The sequence below is a fragment of the Pleuronectes platessa genome, chromosome 12 (assembly GCF_947347685.1).
Source record: "Pleuronectes platessa chromosome 12, fPlePla1.1, whole genome shotgun sequence".
In the NCBI taxonomy this organism is placed as follows: Eukaryota; Metazoa; Chordata; class Actinopteri; order Pleuronectiformes; family Pleuronectidae; genus Pleuronectes; species Pleuronectes platessa.
In genome coordinates, this window is record NC_070637.1 from 8565097 (window position 1) to 8587564 (window position 22468).

A 22468-nucleotide genomic window follows, 5' to 3' on the forward strand; every position below is an offset into this window, starting at 1 on the left:
AGTTAGCGAAAGATCTGCTGTTGCTGCACAACAACTATAAGATGTTGCATTGCTGCAGTTTGATCTTTAAAAATGAAACCACAGAAAGTAAAAGCATATTTTAGGAGTCAACATAAAGTCATACATTATATCTCATTACTTTTTGTTGCTGTTTCCACAGATCAGCGTAATGAGGAGCTTCCCACGCTGCTCCACTTTGCTGCTAAGTACGGCCTGAAGAAGCTGACCACCCTTCTCCTTCAGTGTCCCGGGGCGCTGCAGGCTTACAGCGTGATGAACAAGCACGGAGACTACCCGAACAACCTGGCAGAGAAGAGTGGCTTCCTGGATCTCAGACAGTTCATGGACGAATTTGTTGTAAGTCAGACGATGGAAACCTTTTCGTCTTTTCTATGTAGTATCGAACAATGTTTTGGATATTTTCCTCTGACAGTCACGATGAATCCAAATGTGCATCTTACCGACTTGTAAAGTGCAAGGATGCTGCACGGCCAAGGCAAGAAATGCTCTATGATACGGGAATATAGGGCCTAATTCTCTTTTGTGGACATGAACTGACATTTGTTACACTTCAACTCAGTTCAATGTATTTTTATTCTAATAATATATCATTTGAGCAGCGAGTCTGGCCGGACTGTTTGCTGCATTTAAATCCTCTTTTTTCACACCCGCCATTTCCTGTCTATCTCCAATGTCCCTGTCAAATAAAGGTATAAAATGTTCATACAAATACAATATTTGCATCCTCTTAAGTCTGTGACTGCAGAGAAATTTGGATTCATCCTCAGGTTTTCATATCTATTTAGTCATTGTCTGCCTGTTTCCTCTGTTCAAACAAATGTAGGTGACAGCCGATATGGTCAAGTCGCACTTTGAGGACCAGGAGGAGGCTGCAGAGGTGTATGAACCCATGAACACTACATCTCGGGAAATCATGATGAAGTTTTCAGGTTGTTCAGAAGACATTTATGAGTCAATGCTGGGGATCGACCCTGAATGTGCAGACGACCTATGTAAGATGAACATGATTTTATTTATCTTTTTTTTTTTTATTGAAATTGTAAATGTTGTGGGTTAAAATGTTACTGATGATCACTGTGCTGTTTTCATCAGATGAGGACATGACGGTAGCCAATGAGAGCCCTGAAGAAGCTATGCTTAGGAAGTTTTTCCAAGGTAGACGTTTAAACAACTTTCAAAGTAATGATATTAAATAGAAATATATTGTGAATATAGAATATAGTTTGACTCATGTGATGACACTTTATCCTCCAGCAAAACCTCACGACATTGTAAGCCAGGACGACAAAGAGCAGCCTCAATGTGAACTTGAGCCCAAAGACAATCCGTATGACTTAGACCTAACTGAAGAAGAAGAGGAGGATCCCTACGACCTTTTCCCAGAGGACATCTACGATATTGTGGATTCAAATAGCATCCTTATCCCATTAATCCAGAACCGTCCACCAGCACCCGTCCCCAGATCGGAGGCCGAGCCTGAGCCTGAAGAAACCATGAACTACATCACTAGAGGTATTTTTTGTTTTCATGTCACCCACAATGTTCTTTTTACACATCAGAATTCTTAAAACTGCTCGCCTGGCAAAAATGATGACATTGATATTTTTTGACAGTGTTTTCAGATAAAGGGACATCCCAGAGTAAAACACTGGACATGGGATATTCTGCAGGTAAAACACAGCTGAAAACGTATTGCATCGTATGTATTTACAGTTTATAAGACCAATTAGATAAACAACCTCAGTGATGACAGAGACACAGGCTTTAAAGGTTCAGTGTGTAGAATTTAGTGACATCTAGTGGTGAATTTATATGTTGTCACCTCGCCCCTCCCTTCGAGACATGAAAGAGAACCTGTGGTAACCCTCAGTTGTTTCAGTTTCTGAGTACAAAGCAGTTGTACATTTTCATTTAGACTTTTCAAGGAGGTGGATGAAAAGTCCCTATAGGCGGATCAGCTGTTCCTGTAACTACTACTAAATACAGAGATAACTTGCCCCTCTCTGCAAAAAACAAACAAAACAAGAGACAGCCTCCTTACCAACATACTAGAAAAACCAAGCATTGCCATCCTATGTTCTCCTTGGGCAGGAAATAATGCATTGTGGAAAATAACAGTTGTAAAATGTAAGTTTGATTTTTCCATCCATGCAGTTCGGCCTGTGTCGGAGGCCCCATTACCAGTGTATGACCCCTACGCTGGGATGAAGACCCCTGGACAGAGGCAGCTCATATCTCTGCAGGAGAGGGTGAAAGTGGGACAAATTACTGTGGATGAGGCCGTCCAGGAGTTCAAGTCCTGGCAGTTTGACCATGAGCGGAGGGCGAATTCCATACGCTATCAGCAGGTGTGTTGACTATACTGACTTTATGGTCTGTTTGGTGTCGTCAACGAAAAAGATCTAATGTGTGTTGTGTGTGTGTGCTGTTTTTTAAGGAAAATCTGAAGAAATTGCGCGACAGCATCACCAGGCGTCACAAAGAGAGAGAGAAGACAGGAAAAGACCTTGGTAATTTATATTTTGGATCTCAATGTTATTATTTGGGATACATATATCTTAACAATGGGGTGTAACTGTTATATCATTTTTAAGAGAAGCTCATGTTTGACGAGGTCTCTCTTCTCTTAGAATACGAAATAAGCGCTCCACTGCAGAGGAACTTATGCTGGGGCTCCAGTGCGGCATTAGAGTGTGCAGTGTATGAGCCTGTGCCCAGAATGGAGGCCCCGCCCCCTCCTGCTCCTAATACTATCCAGAGAGGAAGCTGGAAGACAGGTAGCACGTCTAGCACATCAAGTAAGTCTTAATCCTTTTCCTTCTTCATGATTCTGTGAGGTTACAACTGGAACTGTTTTCACCCCTGTTTGTTTCTTTGTAAACAAGATTGCATGAAAACTACTGGATGGATTTCAACAGAACTTGAAAGAGTGTGGCATGGGTCAAGCAAAAGACCATTACATTTAGGTGCAGATCTTGAACAGGGGGTAGATACTCACATGTTATAGTGGCAGTGGTGACCTAAGAAGCACCAGTATTTGCCAATGTGAGAGGAGGGGTGCATATTCAACTTCCAGCTTCTTCTTCAATCTGCCTTAATAGATACATTTCTTCTGATTTATTCAAATATAACTTTTAGCCCCTCCGGTTACCATAGCTTCTTCATTCTGTTTAATTACTGTAAGATGCTGAATACATCAGGTAGATAGAAACAAACTTAAATTTTACAGCAGGCTACGGAACTCTGTCATTTCTTCCATAAATTGCTTGAAAATGCCTTATGACAACCAAACTGATTTGCTTGTGATTTCTCCCAGTGTTGATAATTTTGATCAACCGAAATGTTTTGAATTTCCTGTTAAGCACACAACTTCACCCACACAAGTCATTTCGAAAACAGACTTCCCCTTCTGATTTTAACACTACTTTAGCACTCCCTCTGAATTTTCAGAACAAGTATGAATCTCCTCAAACCCCCAAAGATCCCTGCTGTTCTTTGGGGGTTTGAGGAGATTCATACTTGTTCTGTTGATTCAATGACACAACAGATTACCTTAGAACTCTTCAGTAAGTAAAACTGATTCAGTTCTTTGGCCTTCGAAAACTGGTCTGAGATATTAAAATGTGTGTGAATAACTTTGATTACCGTTAAGCTAAAAGAAAAATAATCGAATTTCCAGCAGAACGTGAATTTCCCACAAATTACAGGTTCTTTGTTCAAGACTTTTGATAAGAACTAAAAGGGTTTTGTCAGAGACTTAAACGCTGTTTGTTTAAGTTATATTATTTGTTCCGTCAGGGTTCATTTCTCTACATATTTTATATTTATGTTGTTTTTAAGCTAGCTGGCTTAGAATACAAGGAGCATTGGTATGACCTAGGATTTATTTATGTGAAAAATAACTATATTTTATAAATGTTGTGTAGATATATCCAAAATGTGCACACAAATAATAAAAAAGTCAAACTCTCAGCATTCAGGTTAATATTGACAGCTTCGTGTTTCTCATATATTGTCTCTCTGTTGTTTTTTGGTTAATCTCGGTCTAATCCCTCCTGCAGACGTGTAGACTATAACGTCTCACAACTGAGCTCACCACATGCTCTAAACTCACGCTCTTGAAATCACGTGTTTTCTCGCCACATTAACCTGTTTGCTCTTTACCTCAGGTAATGAAAGCAACAGACTCAGCATTCAAAGTTGCAGCAGTGGTAGCACAGAGCCTGAGGTTGAGGTGAGTCCACAATAAACATAAGAAGCCTTTGAGTCGTCAGTTCAAACTTACATCATTTTAAAATAGAAAGTGCTACAGCCAAACCAAACTGCACCTTTACTTTTTTTCTGGTGGGGCCACATCTGGCCTTTTGTTCTGAACGTAACTAAATGTGCAGCTGAGAAGATGTCACTGGATTCATCAGTTCTTCAGATCCTGAAACACTTTATATACTGATAGTACAGAAGAACCTATATCCTGCGACAAGACTCACATTTTGCTCTTGCGAAATATTTGAATCTGGGCATACACTGCTCAATACTTTCGCAGAATTTACTTGTCAGACTATAATCCGAAGTGACTATTATAAGGGTGTTACTGCATGTCTATAAAAGGCAAAGGCAGATGGATCTTTAACCAATTACTTTCCATATTGATAAATCTGTCTTTTTTAATTGATTATGGTAATGTCTTCAGATTACTTGTTTTGGATTTAAAGCAGTGTCATACCCAAAGAATTTCAAATCTACTGTCCTACATTTTCAAGACAAGAGGATTAGGGAGTCAAGCGTTTGTGTATTTTCTGTTTTAAAATTGCCTTAAACCATTAATTAATCATCATAATGTTGTAGTTTAATTTGTTTTGATCCACTAATCAATTTGAGCTGTAAAGTCACAACAGATTATTGTTGGATTTGTCATAATGTTTTATTTGCAAGTTTTACAAGCAATCACAGTAGATGTTTAATCTTTTTTGTTAAAGGACACATTAGAAAATCTCCGACCTCTGAGGCCATCTGATGCTGCACCCGTCATGCCTCCACCCAGGATTCCTCCGCGGATCCCAGAAAGGTCAGTCTGAAGCCACCGGCCACTGGCCACCAATCAGAACAACTACAGTAGGAGGTTCTACTACTACTTCGGCAGGTGTCTGTCACTGCAATAGAATCGCAACTGTACAAGAAACAGTCACAGAACTTGTCTAGGTGTGCACTTGAGATTCAAACACACGGTCGTATTGGTCAGAACTTCACCCTGTTGACACGCGTCACGCAGGAGAGATCCCATCACAAACTGATAATAACGTTATGGATTCAGATGGACAACATATGAAAGAACATAATGCAATGCAGTTCAAGATACAAGATATCTTCCAAAGAACTATGATACAGTTGAATCAACACAGCTTACAGGGTTTCAGTCAAGACCAATAATGATGATCTTCATGAGGGGGGGGATTTACTGCAGGGCTTTTGTATTAGGTTGCCTTCGTTTTAGTGAGATGTACCAGCCTAACTGACAATTTAGTGTATATCATATAGCGATCATAAGATGTTGAGACTAATAGACATTCTGCAGGTTGTCATGAGTGTGACCAGATGAGAAAGAGGAAATGTTCACACACCAGTGGTTCACAGCTGTGCTATAGGAAGGAAGCCGAAGTCGTGAAGGCATTAATGTTTATGCAGTGTGTAAACAATAAACACCTCCCTTACACAGATCTGACAATGTACATATTAAATATACTTTACAATAAAAGTCCAAATTAAAGTGACTCTGGAAATGGTCTCAATGTGAACAACAGCCTTGACCAATTCCTGTAACTTTGAGACGCTCTGCAGTTTGATCATCATTCATGATAGTGTTCTAAACCGTCAGAACTACAGACATAATTATTTCTTTATGTTTTAAAAGTAAACCATGTTAAATTATAATTAAGATATAACAGAAACAACAAATATGTTTCAGAAAAGCAGCTTGCAGTGAAGATCAGAACTTTAGGTTTAATATATGAATCTATATCTAACTGGTTGAGCAGAGCAGCAGGGACCACTATATCTATAACTATAGCTTTTAACTCTAATGCAAAGTGTTTATATTGTTATAGTTAAATGACCTTTTCTTACCTAATCGGACATTCAAATGTAATTTAATTTGTTGCATTTATGTCAGTACAAGTGTTATTTAAACAGTTGTGTGGGATAAGAAAGCTGATACAGCATTCTTATCTGAAGGAGAGCAGAGAGATCACATTTTGTTTATAGAAACTGTTTGTTCTCTCGTTCATACCATGAATGTCCACACCCAAAGGGCTATATGTGTTTGAAGGTTCCGTGTTTCAGAAAAGTGATTTCTGTGCATAAGATTATCAGAAGAGAAAAGTTTGAAAAAACATCACAAGCTTTTATCCGCTGCACAGTTTGCTTTCCTGCCCCAAAAACGTCTGATCTTAACATCACCTCTTCTGTAGTAACTTCTCCCTGCTGTTCTCAGTAAGAACAGCAATCTCTCTATAAAAAAGGTCTTCCACAAATATAATTCTTTATATTACTATTATTATTGTTACATAGTATTAAGTGTAGGTTACCCAACTGGTAAGTTTTAACATCTATGAGAAACAGATCGTAGGCTATTAGGTGTATCATTTTAAACCCAACTTGCAGTGGGGGTTTATATGTCATCATTGCAGCGGCCTCACCGTGTTTTCTTTGTCGCAGGGTTCCAGAGAACATGTTGCATGAGCGCTACATAAGCTGCCCTACTCGAGCGCTTCCTCAAAGACCGCCTCCCAGAGAAATGATAGCACCTCCTGTACCTCGTCGCCTGCGGTGATTAGTCGACTAATACTGATTTGCAATGGGTTTTGTCTTTATAGCTGCAGGTTGTTTTCTCGCAAGAAGGAAATATGTCTTGAATAGATATTTCTTCTGTAGATAACCACAATTTAATGAGAAGAATCCACACAGACCCAGTTGTTTGATTGCTTTTTCTTGTATTCATTTGATGTATCAGTTTACCTTATAAAATAATTCAATTCCCGTAATTACTATGGAGAAGTGAATGATACTTAGCATGTAAATCTTGTGTTTTGTTTTTTTCTTCATCGGTGTGCTATAATAAAACTGATGGACGTTTATGGGGATGTGGATTGTAATGAAATACAAATCACTTGTTGTATTTGAAGTATTATTTGTATTTAATCATGGCCAGGGATATTAATGTAGTTCGCTTTGAAAAATAAATGTATATTTTGTATGGTAGCACTTACATTCAATTATATTCCATCTATTTTTCATTAAATGCCGTCACCATTATACATTTTAAATGGCCACCTTTTAGAAGTTCTTGTAGGAGGTCTGTTTAGTTGTGTCTTCGTGTAAGTACTGAATTTAACAATGAAATATGATATTGTATATTCCTCATGTAGTCTTGAATTCATCACTATTTTAAGTGGCTCGTTTGTTACCAGTATTGATTTCTTTGTCGTGCAATATGAAGTTTGGCCACTTGGTGGTGCTCGCTATTGTCTGTCCTGTAAAGATGGACTGACATATTCTTCCATGTATGTTTTCCCAGTGGTTTTATCTCATTAGGTTTGCAGCAGTTTTCTTATTAAATAGCAAATTACTTGTTATTTTATTGATAAAAATGAATGAGTGTAAAACTGTCCACTGTTTATAAGTCCTCTGAGGAAAGTCGTGTACAGAGTGTGAGAGAGTGTTGCCAGCTAGAACTTCTGGTCAAAACCTTCAAAGTAAAATCATTACTGTTAGGCCCTACACGTCAAAGTTATTAAATAATATAAATATTTTAATACCTTTATTGTTGTCTGTGAGTCAGTGAGGGTGAAGATAGGTGAAGATATTATAATCATGAGGGGAAAAATATGTTTTAGACATGCACTGAATTAAATTACATTTAGATTTATTAGTTAGACTAAATTGCAATGCTTTAGTTATGGATCCTCCAAAATGTCAGATTTGTCATGGTAGACATTTCAGTACAGCTGTTACAGCAGTTTCACTTATGGAGCATTTTAACATGTTTCAGCTCATTATATTAATTATAAGGACACAACTTTACTGACTTTGGTCATTCTCACTATTCCTGTCAGATTTAAACAAAAATAAACATAAATTAAAACCCACTGTTGGCCACGCCAACTCCTTAGGTCCAAACTAAAGTCAACGTTATTAACAAACAAGTGAACACAGAACATTGATCTGCTTAAAAGCCAGAATTCAGGCTATTCTCAGCAGTTGGTGGAGACTGAAATGGAGCTAAAAGGAGAGTGAACATTGGACTTAAAGGGATAGTTCACCAAAAAATGAAAATTTACTCTATATTTTAATCTATCTATTTACCAAAATGCCGATGGAGGGAATGGGTGAAATGTTTCAGTCCACGAAACACTCAAACACTTCACCCAGCCCCACCACCTGCATAGTGGTGAGTAGATAATGAGGGGATTTTCATTTTGGGGTGAACTATCCCTTTTTTATAGCACCAAGTTGACCGGACCATGACTTCTTAGTCTTAGAGTCTAAATGTTTACGATACCCCTGACCCCTGTTTGTCCAAAGTGAACTAAAACATTACCCATTAACTTCACAAGGTAATGATATGCCTGAGTTGTGTTCACGACCTGCTTAGTTGCCCCAAGTACCCAGTTATATATTAACAGTCTCTTGCTTTAAGTCAGAATATGTGAATGTGGCCACGACAACTGCAGCTGGAGTCAACGGGTCCATGGTCTTGTGCTTTTATTGTGAAGGTGCTCGGCGGGGTTGACGCAGCCGGGGCCGTGGAGGCTGGTGCGCGTGGAGCTGTGACGGGACGCTGCTGCTGCTGGAGAGGAGCTGAGCGCGCACACGGCTCAGTGAGGTGTGCAGCTCTGCAGCAGCGACACTGGATTACCATCACACCGAGGTAAGCACGCGCCCCATCACTGCAGCATGCGGCTCCTGCACTGCCTTTTCAAGGAGTTTCTTATTGTATCTTCATTAGTCATGTTATCCCATTCCCATTTCTTTATTTCCCCTTTCCAGCTGACTTTTATTTTATTTTCGCAGCACTTAATACATTTCTCATCAATCACCCAGTCCTGTTGATGTCAAGTCAGCAGCTTCCATCCAATAGAAAGTGCCTCTTTATGAATCGGTCGATTTTTGTATTTTTGTGATTTGGCATCTGAGCAGTTGGGGTCAGGCTCCCTGGCTCTGGCTTTGGGACACTTACTGCAGCAAACACAGATCCATAGATACAGTGGGAATGCGACCCGCCATGGGCGCCGCACTCTGAGGTCCTGAATACCCAGGAGAAACCCCCCCACACACTCAAGTCAGGGAATTAAAAGCTGCCTCACTTTACCCACTGCCTGCTATCATTTCAAAAAACGGATAATTTCTGGTGGGCTTGTCCGTTTTAACTTGTCAGGCATCGGTGGCTGTGTCACTGTGAGCGGTTGTCGTTGTGAGTCACAGAGAGCAGAGCTACTCCACATGCATACAATAAGCCTGTGACATCAACACCATGCTCTTAATGGAATGCATGTTATGCGGCATGGAGGTGCTGGGAAGAGTTGATTGAATAGTGTTTCACTGTCATTGTATCACTGTGTTGTCACGTTACACTGTAGCATTTATTTGACAGATTCATCCAGACAGTGAAAATGCAGTTAATGTAGAAGTAATTAAAGCTGCAGTTCAAGAAAAAACAAAACAGGGATTCATTGTTATGAAGTAATAAAACAAGTTGTGATGTTTTATTCCGAGGGATTTATCTGATTTCCTATTCATCCCAGTGGCGTATTGTGTGTGTGTGCGTGACTGATGGAGCTGTTGTGTAACTGCAGTAGAAGTCGTGGACGTGAATGTTAAACTTCGTGTTCGAGTCTGACAAACAGGACTGGCTGAGTCCAAATAATGAACAGCATGTGACATGAACAACTGGCTCACAGCACGAGTGTGGAGTCATACAGACACACACAATATATACATACTTGCCTCTGGTTCATATATTTTGGTTCTTCTAAGAGGTCAGTATAGATTGTTTAACAATGTCCAAAGTTATATGTAACAAGTGACGTAATTTATATGAGATATGAGTAACATATATATACTGAAACCAAACCAGATAAATTCCCACCAAGATAAAGCACTCGAAGTGAGAGCTGTTCTGAAGTTCCATGTTTTCATATCCTAACATATCCCTTTGTCAGAATCTCTCCTTTAACTTTAACTCTGTCAGTTTATTATCGCTATTAATTCCCCGTAAAAAAGAAAGGGAATTCAATATATAATATGTAACAGTTCTTCATTTAAAGGTTTAAAAAACTACTAGACCTATGTTATATATTGTGTATTTACATGATCCAAAAAGTTTCCAACAATGTTCAAAACCAGAGAAAACCCCAGTTTGATTCCCATTTAATTGCATCATATCTGCTTGGGGCAAACAACATGATGGAAAATTACTTTGCTAACCTGTTAGTCAGTGAACAGTTTTCCCCTTCCATATTTTATATTGGTCACTGGTAGTGGATCACAGTTATTCATTGCCGTTTGGTGTGTCACATGAATAACATTTTGCATTACCTCATCCATGAATTTCACGGTACGTCGCGATGTCATCAAGCCGGAGCTTGAGACTGTCTCATTTGGAGGACGTGGTCTACCCGGCTCGTGAAGACCGCCTCCTGAGAGGGCAGCATAGACCACGAAGGCCAAAGCAAAATGAGTCTGGTCTACTGAAACGTTTTGTGATTGGCATCCCCAGCTTGTTCCGTACTGATGGCTGTTGGCGAGCTGAAGTTTACATGAGTAGAAAGTTTTAATGCCCCATAACGTTTGCTGTTTGATTGAGTTGAAGTGTGATACTCAAGCGTCGGATCTCTGGTCACTTCCTGGCGTCATTACCTCTTTTAATAAACGGTCCATCAGTGAAGCCTGGGACCGGTTGGGCCGGGAAGGTTCCACCTGCTGGAGCCTTTGTTTCTCATGGCATTTGTCTCCTACAGTTGAAGTAGCGTTCGAAATGAGACAACCTAGTTGTGCAGTTGTGACGCAATCTATGTTCCATTGCAGCCCCCGAAGGATGCAGCCCGTGAATTGAGACACAGGTGAGGTCTTTTGCTGTGTTGACTGAGAGACCCCCTGCAGCCAAAGTTACATATTATACATTTAAATCAACACTCTCCTTACAAAAATGAGTTGCTCCCCAATCAGGTAGCTATGTCATCATCCTCTAAACCTCTGCAGATGCATTCATCTCTGCCTGTGTTTTCATTCCCAATTTCACTTCAATGATCATTTCTTTTTTTTCCCTACTCCAAAGGATCTGTGTAACATGACGCTAATCCAGCTCGATAAAATATTAACCCCAACACAAATAATTAATCAAACGGCTTCGAGGACAGAGACGAAGCAGTCGGACTGATTTTAAGAACTACTTGTTTCTAAGTGTTTTGTCACAGGGACAACACAGAGTGTCGTACTCTAATCATGTTTTCTTTCTGGACGCAGTTGTTTTCGAGATACTGTATCTGGTGTTTGCTCAGAAAGAACAGAGGACATCCATTGGCTCACTACATGTCAAAGGACTTTGTGTATGTTTGAACAAGCCTCAAAGAGTTTCTGTTGTGTTTCCTTGAAGAGTTTTGTCACCGAGATATTTCCATCTCCCCGAAGGCAGAGCTTGTGCTCACTGCTGCCTGTGGAAGACAAGTTTTTCAGGCTCACAGGAGTATTGACTCAGCTGCAGTGGAGCATTACGTGGAGCAGCCTCCTGGTTTACAGCTTGTGAGCAGAGGAGTTGTACGTGTTTACACAGAGATAGTGATAGGTGTGCATGATGTGTAAATGGAAAGGATACATCAGTCAACCCAGCAGCTCAGCCGTGAGCCATTTCCTCACTCAGTCACTCACAGAGCAGTCAAACTCTTGTGACCTTTTCCCTCATATTGTTGATTAAAGTAAAATATGAGCATACGAACTTAAGTAAGAAGTAATTATACGTAACATGTATGTACCACCCTGGTTCCAGTAGCACAGTTGAGTTTTTTAGAGAACTTCTTTATTTGAGATGAAATCATCTGGAAAGAATATGACGTTTTCAAGGGCGGTTTCTTCTCTGAACTATAACACTTTTCCATAACAGTGACAACAACACTACATGTCTCTTGCTTTTATAAGCCTGTAACATCGAGAGCTTTATTTTTCATAGACAGAATAGATCGTGGTCAAAGTGTTGCATTTTAAGACTGATAACCTGCAGAGTAAAGATGTGACCTGTTGGTACGGACCCAGCATGGTTAATATTTTATAAGGACTGTTCAGAGTCACGTTACACAGGTCCCCCAGATTTGAGAGGAGTGAACCTCAGAAACATAAATCTCACAAAGACATTTCAAAGATTTGCGAAAGACAGATGTTCTCCAGATCACCTAGTCGTCGTTTTTTAGAAGATGATCTCAGTTCTGTTTCATAATTTTTATTTATATTGCCCTTTTCAAAAAAAGAGTGATAAATTAAATCAAGAATACAAGACATCAGAGGCAACAAGCGAAACAATACAATAACATTTAAAATCAAAGGCAGCAAATTATATAAGACAATAAATACATAAAAAATAATACATCTTTTAAAAGTAGTGGCAAATAATATGATAAAGGAAGCAATTAATAGCTAAAATCATTCAGTAAAAGCTACTTAGTAAATGTAGGTTTTGAGATATGATTTGAAAACAGAAAATGAAGTTTCAAGTCTGAAACAGAAGGTTGGAAATATGACTCATAAAACCAAAATAATGGACTGTGGAGATATGTGTTTTTTTCTGGGGAAATACAAATACTGCATTATCAGTGTCATTAGATTTAATACAGAATTAGCCTTGACATTAGCCGCATGTCATTTAAATTAATTCCTCTCTTTCCTGAGACATATAACTTATTTATTCAAATCTACTGCATTCATTGGTCTGAGTTCACGTGTGACAGCTGGGTCGTGAAGCTGGATATTCGCAATGACAAAAACCTTTGTAGTGACACGCAACCTTGTCTTTACTGAATAACACATAGCTTGGGATCGGGCCGGATGCTTCCGCCAGACACCAGGTTTCTGTTTTCACTCTATGTTAATGTTACAACAGGTTGCCTAGCAACCCCCTCCACTCTCCCCTCGGTCGACTTTCTCCATCTGCCGCCATTGGCTGAAGTGGCTGGTGAAGTGAAGTGTTATGCTTTGGCTTTTCAGGGTCCGTGACACAAAGAAGTCCCCTGATCATGGACGCATGTAAACAAGGCAGTGAAAAGACAATTTATGCTTTGGTGATGGATTTAAGCCGCACTCCCCCCCCCCACCCTCCACCACCAGCAGCACAGCTCCACCTCTCTCCCCGGCGTTGCATGTCAGAGACAGATGATGGAAAACAACAGCATAATGGCCGTCGTGGGCAGATGATTTAATAAGAATCAGGATGTTCGTATACATCAAACCAAAACAGGATTTACCAAGTCACACTCGCGCTTTGCATGTTTATATAACTACTGCAATATGTAAGAAAACAGCCACGAAAATATGAAATGCGTTTTGTCGCCTGTGCAGTCAGGCTGTTACCGATGCCTGTTGTGTTTGTGTCTGGGTGTGACGGGGCGAGTCAGACTGGGCTCGGCATTCCTGAAATAGACACATGATGGGGGGAGTCGCTGGAGACCCGCTGCACGCTCATTTCACACGAGGATACCTTCATAGCACTTAAAATTGCTGGATTATCACATCGCCGTTTATATTCACGTTTAGCCGCCATATCCTATGACTCAATTATCAAGTAGTCGTGTCACCCAGGCGCTCGCTGAGTTATATTAGGGAACACACTCAGAGCCTCCAATCCACGTTGGGGGTCAAAATGTCCAGTAGAGATGTGGAATCACTTTCAGCACCCTCTCAGACAATGATCTGATTCCTCCCTGCAGCTCACCTCGTGTGTGGAGCGCCCTGTTATCTAAGCCAGGAGGAATCTCGGGTGCACAGCTGAGCTCATTATCTAGTGACATTAAATGCAGGTCATGCGTGTGTCATATTCATATTCCCAAATTAAATGGCCCTATATCATCTCAACAATGTGGTTGTTGGGGATATTTCTGTTATTCCTGTTAGTTGTTATTATGTCCTTGTTTGCCCATAAGCTTTTCTCACTTTTAACTTTTCACACAGCTAACTAAAATAACCTCAGTGAGAGATGCTGCAGAGCTGCTCGAATATTCAGTTTAATGTTTATCCTTACCCGGGCCCTGTGAGCCAAGCGCACTCACTCCTGGAGTGAAGCCCGAAGCCCTCGCTGTGAAGATGTAGCACCCTGGGTAAACTGTCGGCTCACTGACATTCTTATTACATTGGCTCTAGAAGCCTAGCAGGCACGTTGTGAGCAGCCTGGCTCTCCAACCCGGTCTGTCGGTAACAGGCGCCGCTGCCTTCCTCAGGACCCTCACATGTGCCGGCCAAGTGTTCCCTGTCGCGGCGCAGGGATCTGGCCATGTTCACGTCCAGCAACTGTCAGGGCTTCTCAAGGACACGCTGGCAGGCTGCAGGCCTCTCCAAGCAGGGACACATCTTTCGGTGGCTTGGTGTTAATCCGGCTTTTTGTTTCAACCTTAAAATCGTTTTATTTCTTATTCGAGTTCTATTCCTACGGTCGAAACAAGCCCTCACAATGACAGCGACACTGTAAGATAACTACAAACTTGTTAGGTCTCAGTCTTGTCATTAGGCAAGGCTTAAAGAATTCAAAGGCATAGAAGCAGTGTATAGTCTCGGCTTAAGCTCCATCCATTATCAACATGAATGCATAATCCTGCTCCAAGGCCCATAATGGCCGCGGTGTGTAAGTTACATACATTTCCTTTTATGCTGCAGTTGTTTGAAATGAACTTCAAATAGCTGGGCCGAGGAATGTGTAGAATCCCAGGCCGCAGTCCGGTGTGGAAGCTGTTTATGGAAGAGAGTCGGGAGGGTGCAGGGGTAGGTGGGGGTCTCCTCTCAATTAGGGGGATAAGCCGCTGCTCCGGAGCGGCCCTTTCGAGCCATGTTTGGAGCTGTTTGGTGGGATTCACGCGCGGCGCTGGACAGGCTTCTCCCCTCTCGGCCATTTGTTGACAAAGCAGAAGTCAAAGGCTGTTATGTAACGGCCCTTTCTCTGCAGCCACAGTACAGCTGAGCGTGTGGTGAGAGCTCTTTTGTGTTAACATGGCAGAGACCCCCCTGCGTGAAGCACGTCATAGTTCAACTTGGTGCCACCCTCCCCGGCTTTGTTTAGAGTTCAGATGGGACAGACAGAGAGAATCTGGGGCCTGATTCAGATAAAGTGACTGTTGCTGCCAGCAGAGAATACTGTGGTTCACCGGGTAAGATATTGAACTCATAAATCGAGTCAGGGAAAATTCTATTCCCACAAAAATACTCTATCTAGTACGGTTAGAGGAATTTGATGGATACCATCCAGTTAATTGTCCACGCATGTGTTAATATGGAGGTTTTCACCTGTTTTTTTGTTGGTTTGTTTGTTTCAAGCAAGATTACACAAAAGCAACTGAACAGAATTCCAAGAAAGCTTATGTAATGCGGTATAGGTCAGGGAAGAAGCAATGGCATTTTTGGTGTGGATCCAGATAACAGGGCAGATCCATAAAATGTTTATGACTTGACAACATTGCGAGATATATTTGCAATAAGTTTGGAAACAAAACTGATCCTCCAAAAAAGCCAATAAACATATTTTACAAAACTTAACTTACACTTAACTTGATATGTCATTGTAATCATTGTATCATCTGGCTTATAAACTGATGTTCCGCAAAAAGCTAGTTTAAAGTTTTATTTTTCCACAAAGGGCAACATTTATTAATCAGCTGATAATATTAATTCATCATGTATGGAACCTTAAGTGACAGCCCCATATATGTTACCACACATTAGCATGCAGCCATCGTGTTGACTGAGGTATTAAAACCTTTTGGGCAGCTGAGTCATCCAGTAGCGAATTCCAGCCGTCCTCCACTGGTCCGTCTGGTCCTCGTCTCCTGGCTCCGCCGGGGACATTTGGAAGGGGGGGGGAGGATTTTATATGGTAGCCTGTACAGTTGTTGAGTGGGTGCCACATTCCCAGGTGGCATGTGGTGACAGGTCCATCGGGGCACGCCTGTTGTCAAAAACAAACAGACCCCCTACATAGTGAGGGTCAAGGTCACAGCTAGGGCCGTCCCTCCCAGATGAGACCCTGAAAGCTCAGCCAGACGTCTCAGGGGGCTTCAGAGGGACCAGGACTTTAGGACCGACGGTGCACACATCATCGAGTAGGTAATGCATCTCTCTAGATCCACTGTGATGCTCGCAGACGTTCATAGTCTTTTGGGAGTTGATTGTTTTGGAAAGATATTTTTGCTACAAGCCCCGCAAGATTATTTATTTGAAGATTTATGTGTGTCATAAAAATGAGATGAATCGTCTGGCCTTTGCTGCGTGTTCCTGCTTTTAGCTCATCACACAGGTCTGAGCTGACAGCGTGTTTTATGGCCGTTGCCTTGACTGATGATTTTAATGCATAAATAACACCTGCGCTGTTCCAAGGTCTGTCAGCTCTGAGGATTCGCTGCCTCTGCAGATGATCAGAAGACGTCCGCGCTCAGGAGGACAGTCAGGACTGCTCTTCTTCACTTTTAAAGAAACATCCAAACATTCTTACTGATAAGAAACTGCTGCTCGAAACTAGCACAGCCTGATCTCTGTTGAGGGACGCTGGTGGAGAATGTGAGCTGAAAGCCTCTGACTTTATCTCACTACCACCTGAACTTTGAACCCCCCCCCTTCAGCTTCATGTGCATTTGCTTTCTGCGGATGAGTTTGTATATAAGTGACACTCGACAGTCAACTCTCATTACTGCAACAAGCCGCTCCTGTAGATCGTATCGCAGGTTCTGGTCCAGGCTCTGGTCATCTCAGGACTAATGTAACTCCCTCCTGGCTGGTCTACCTGCTAGTGCCATCCGACCTCTGCAGCACCTCGACTGGTCTTTAACCTACCTAAGTGCGCTCACACCACTCCGCTCCTCCGCTCCCTTCACTGGTTACCAGTGGCTGCTCCCATCCCTTTTAAAACAGTAGTACTCCAGGACATGGTCAAACGTTACACCACGGCCCGTCCACTCCGCTCTGACTCTGCCAATCGGCTTGCTGCTCCCTCACTGCGAGCTAACCACTCAACTAACAAAATCACGACTCTTGTTGTCCTGGCTCCTAAATGGTGGAACAAGCTCCCCAGTGACAAAAGGACAGCAGAAAGTCAAAACCTCTTCCGTCGCAAACTCAAGACACATCTCTTCAGACTATACCTTGGATAAAAAAAAAAAAATGTTTATATTTAGTAGCACTTAGATGGCACTTACATATAGCACTTTGTAGTTTGGCTTCCTTGAAGAAAATTGTACTTACTTGATTCTTGTTGTACCCTCATGGTTGAATGTACTTATTGTAAGTCGCTTTGGATAAAAGTGTCAGCTAAATGAAATGTAATTTTAGAGACATAGACATCTGAAATGTCCCCAGATTATAAGGAGTAATGGTGCATTTATGTAAATTGCAGTATTACAGGAGTTTGGCTGATAATGTTTCTTCTAATGTCCCCTATTTTCTTGGCATGAAAACTGCGGGCTGCCACAGAGCCCCTCACTGCTTTGTCACACACTGGATGGATGGTGTTCTTTGCCCGGCTCTGCTCCGTGGCATCTCTTCCTAAAAAGGCCAGTGGGAGATCTCAGCTCTTCTGTGTTTATACAGCGAACTGAACACTGCAAGTTGTCATCTTCACATTATCCATTATATGTGAGAGGCTCAAATACGCCCACGTCACCCTTTCTACTGTAACTCACCATGTTGGGGTTCATCTGAGGATACAGAGGCAAGTGAACTCCTCACAGGCATGTCCTTTAATGGTTTTGGAAATTAGATCATGGATTCATCGTCTCGGGGGTCAGGAGGCGAGCGGATGTTGCTGATGAGAGAAGGCAAATAAATACCCAGTTTCTGAAGCTGTGGGACAGCTCTGCACCGAGCCCAGTAGAGGTTTTAAAGGTTTTTTTGCTGCGTGTCCCCACGGGACCTGTTTGGAATAGCTCCCATTTTCCCTCATCCATTTAGGCCTGTTTGTGGAGGTTTCCAGCTGGAACATCATTCCCTTGCGTGTTCCGCAGGTTGGCTTATTTACTGCTATGCGTAAACACAGTGCGCACAAAGTTCCACACAAACTCTGCTATGGCTTTAGACTGACTGAACCTAAATTATAAATGGATTTCTATTACAATCCCCCAAAGCCTACGAAGGAAACTACGAAATGTGTTTGTGTGCAGGCATGAGTGATTGTTGGAGAGCTTTTGTGTGTGTGTGCGTGTGTGTGTGTGTGTGTGTGTGTGTGTGTGTGTGTGTGTGTGTGTGTGTGTGTGTGTGTGTATGTGTGTTTGTGTCCTGACTCAATCAGCCCCTCTCTTGGCATTTTAAATGGGGATGTCTCCTAAATTAGTGGTGCAGGCCGGGCACAATGGGAGGCCCAGCGGAGCAGTGGGAAGTGTTTTACAGCTACTCTTCTGGTGGTCCTGGTGTCGCCTCTGCATGCTCCGCTGATGCAGCTCAGATTAACATGCAGTATGTTGGTTCTCCCCTCTCGTCCTTAAGGGAGAACACAGAATACAGGTTCAATTCATTTCAATGGTCCAGTGCAGACCAAACTTCCTGCTAAGACCAACGTGACATCATCAGAGTAATATCTTAATGAGTGGGATGGCCACTTAACCTGCAGCGTTAACTGAGTATTAGCTTAACTTTAACTAGCTAGTATCACCCTCTTTATGTGTTTTGAGTCATTTTACATGTTGCAGCTTTTGACAAACCAGATGAGATATTTGTTTTCTTTGGCTTCATATTTATCACTTTCATATTCCACATGAATAACAGTGATATTGGATTTTCAGGACAGCTGATCATTCTGAACCAGGCATCTGATCCAACCAGCTGCGACTTTTAATATTAGTCAAACTATATTTATTTTGTAACACGGAACCAAGAAAACATCATAATAGATATCAGATTTTGTTATATGAGACACTATATAGGTTATTGCTTTTTTATTAAATTTCAGGTTTTAATAGTTCAATCCCATCTTTTTTTTCCATTCGGTTAATCCCTCAAGTGTAAGAAAAAATACATAATTTTAATTTGGGATTATCTTTGCTGCATTTCACTGAAGTGCATATTTTGTGTATGTCTGCAGGCTGATGACTCACACCAATCTACATTCATCTTGTGGATATCCAGTTCTTTCCTTTCCTCCTTCAATGTTTTAAAGTGTCACGTCTTCCTTGTGTTTCTTCCCCAGAGCTGTCCAGCAGAGGGCAGAGTAAGACCGAGAGCATCTCTCAGTAAGTACGATTAGATAACACAAGACAGAATTTTATTAATCCCAAAAGAAAACTCTTGTGCCAGATCTTGCTCCAAACTTACATGGACAAATAAATATTATAAAAGTGTAAAGTACAAATGTCAAGACAGTAAGGAGGAGTAAGAGATGAGCAGTTCCCAAGTAAAAATAGAAATACAATGTAAACATATAAAAGAATAAACTAAAAACTAGACTAAAATAGGAAATTCCTCATTTGCAAGTAACTATAATGTACCCTATACATGTACACCATTTGAAAAGAAGCAGAAAAAAGATATATGCATACAATATTACCTTTCTAATTATGAAATGTGTGTGTGTGTGTGTGTCTGTGTGTGTGTGTGTGTGTGTGTGTGTGTGTGTGTGTGTGTGTGTGTGTGTGTGTGTGTTCGTGTGTGTGTGTGTGTGTGTGTGTGTGTGTGTGTGTTTGTGTGTGTGTGTGTGCGTATAGCCCCCTCAGGTCCTCGTACAGTCTGCGCTGTTAGGATCACGCCTCTAACAACCATGAAAGGCTCTCCTGACCTGATTCCTGCCGCAGGTGACGTGTCCCTCCGCCTCATGAATCTTTCAGCACCTACAGCCGTGGGACACCTCATACTCTCTAAGAAAACTTAGAAGGATGCTTTTAAAACTCATTTGTCCACAATGTGGTGTCAGGTTAACAACTTGCAGGTTGATGAAAAATGATATACAGGACCAGCTTCAGCTGCTCTACTTCCAGCCCCGACAGTGCGATCATAGATAATTAGTTTTACGGCCCTACCGGATATTAATTTGATGTCCTGATTTTTATGTTACTGTTCTATTTTAGTAATTTGGGCCACGAGGTGGTGATGACTTGGATTCCCAGCTGCTCCCCTGAAGCAGGAGTGCACAAGAGTGTTATACACCGCATAAGACTCCTATGTCTTGAACAATGAGGAGCTGTGGAAGTGAGACTCTAATTATTTAAACGTTTTCAGACCTGGACCCGAGCAGAGTGTGCAAAGGGAAAGGGGTCGTGACTCTCAGGGCCACCCTCGTCCACATCGATGATGAAGGCGATGAGGAGCCGAATGTCATCACGGCGCCAAGTAAGTCCGAGCGAATGCCACAGCTGATGAAAACATGCGTAGAGGACGGCAATAGCTGCGTAGCTGTGTGAAAAAAGGACTCATCACTGGAGAATGTATACAGTGCATGTGAATGTTGCAGGACTTAAAGAACATTTCATCATCTCCTTTTTTGTTATGAAAAATTCCTCGCATGCCTTTCACAGATCTGTTTTCAAGTGAGGATTATGTAACTCATCACGTTTTGAAATCTCTGCTCAGTCACAGGGCGCACACACGTCCCCGTCGTGATTAAAGGGCGATTGCTCTGATTTTCGCTATGGCGTCAAAGAGGTCTTTTGTTGCGTCCTGCCCACACCGCACTTTGGAGCAGGGGGCCTGGACTGTGGGCTTGTTTGTTGCGCATAGAGCACATTGGAAACAGACTGGAGGCTGGCCAAGGCTTGTTGGGAGATGCTTTAATTGTTGTAGAGCCTGGATATAAAGGCCAGTGGAACAAACGGCCATTGCAGTCGACTGAATAGACGCTTTGTTCTGATGACAAAGTTCAGAGATTGTGGGAGAATCTTTTTTTTTTTTCCTTTCCTGGGGGATATTAACAACTCTGTGCTTGAAAACCACAGAAAGCATTCACACGCTGCAGAATTTGTAATGGAGATTTATTTGATCAGCAATTATCTCTTATGGTGTTCTGGTTTACCGTTATAATTTCATTGAAATACTGTACTTATGTGTTCAGTGTTTTCATTCTGGCTGCCTTCACTGCCTAACTGAGAGAGTTCTGGACTGTTTTTAGGTGGCTGGACAAACCAGATTAATGGAGACAGCTCTAAAGCGGGACTGGCCGAGGGAGGCAGCAACATCACAGCTGATTTACCTCCTGTAAACAACACTCGGTGCCAGGTACGTTCACTTCCACTCCATTTAACACACGATCTTTGTTTGGCTCTTTGTGCTTTTTGCAATTATGAGAACTATGCCATCTCTGTATTGGGATTTTAAGAACATTCCGGGGGAAATTTGAACATTTCTTTACACTGTTTTTTTTTTTTTTTTTACTTTCAGGCCAATTCAACAGAAAGCATAAATCAGACTCCATCCTCCACTGACATTCACAACTATATCACGCCGTCCTCCAGCTCTGTTTATCCCTGCACTAGCATAGTTAACCCCACCATCGTCCTGCTGCAACACAACAGAGGTGAGCACAACAGTCTGTAAGCTGGGGATGATGGTGTAACCAAGAGTTTTCTAAAGCTTGCAAGTGTGTCATGAACAAAATGTTATACTGCGTGTGTGATATGCTTGAGTGTGCCGTACGTCCGACTGCTACTGTGTCTTGTCTGTGATCCATTAGCCTGGTCTTGCTCTTTGTATCACGTAATCAGTGCTGTCACAAGTTTGCTTCACTGCTTAGTCACATTACACTGTCCTGTCCTTGTCTTTGTTTCTCTCACAACAGAGCAGCAAAAGCATCTTTCTCATTTGGAAGGTATGCACTCTGCACTGGGGTCATGGTGACGACTAACAGATATTTCTAATTAGGGTTCTAACCCTAGAGGAGTTTTTGTTTGTATCAGTTTATTAGTAGTACATGACTCATCCTCCTACTCTACTTTTCCTCTCCCTTTTTTTGAAACCCACCACCAAAGTAAACAAGCTTCCTTTATAACAAAAACTGAAACAAAGATGTGTTTAAACCTGTAGTGTGCGTCTTGACGATGGTCAATGTGTGAAACAGGATATGTTTAAACTACTTTTAATGGAGAGTAGCTAAAAAAGGGTCAAGTCAGTTGTCTTCATGTAGCACCAAAGAGTAGTGAGTTGTGTGATTACAATGTGTATTTTATATTTAAATTTTCTTTTATTGAATCTATGTAAAGTATGTCTCTGAGCATTGTTAAAAGTGCTATATTTATAC

General features: G+C 41.6%; 2 protein-coding genes across 3 annotated transcripts in view; both read left to right on the top strand.

The window, feature by feature from the left end:
• pik3ap1 (phosphoinositide-3-kinase adaptor protein 1) overlaps positions 1-7829 on the top strand; it is a 33145-nt gene extending 25316 nt beyond the window's left edge. For both annotated transcript variants that reach the window (XM_053435998.1, XM_053435997.1), the window contains exons 10-20: positions 161-357; positions 845-1013; positions 1114-1176; positions 1276-1533; positions 1635-1691; positions 2176-2369; positions 2459-2531; positions 2652-2819; positions 4191-4255; positions 4998-5086; positions 6733-7829. In XM_053435998.1, coding sequence (XP_053291973.1) covers positions 161-357; positions 845-1013; positions 1114-1176; positions 1276-1533; positions 1635-1691; positions 2176-2369; positions 2459-2531; positions 2652-2819; positions 4191-4255; positions 4998-5086; positions 6733-6847 — 1448 coding nt within the window. In that variant the 3' untranslated portion in view covers positions 6848-7829. The remainder of the gene's footprint in view (positions 1-160; positions 358-844; positions 1014-1113; positions 1177-1275; positions 1534-1634; positions 1692-2175; positions 2370-2458; positions 2532-2651; positions 2820-4190; positions 4256-4997; positions 5087-6732) is intronic.
• Positions 7830-8863: 1034 nt separating this feature from the next.
• LOC128453369 (sorbin and SH3 domain-containing protein 1) overlaps positions 8864-22468 on the top strand; it is a 39708-nt gene continuing 26103 nt past the window's right edge. Inside the window, exons 1-7 of the mRNA XM_053436226.1 lie at positions 8864-8944; positions 19433-19475; positions 19947-20033; positions 20458-20568; positions 21344-21450; positions 21613-21748; positions 22010-22039. Of these exons, the coding sequence (XP_053292201.1) occupies positions 20000-20033; positions 20458-20568; positions 21344-21450; positions 21613-21748; positions 22010-22039 (418 nt within the window). The 5' untranslated portion in view covers positions 8864-8944; positions 19433-19475; positions 19947-19999. The remainder of the gene's footprint in view (positions 8945-19432; positions 19476-19946; positions 20034-20457; positions 20569-21343; positions 21451-21612; positions 21749-22009; positions 22040-22468) is intronic.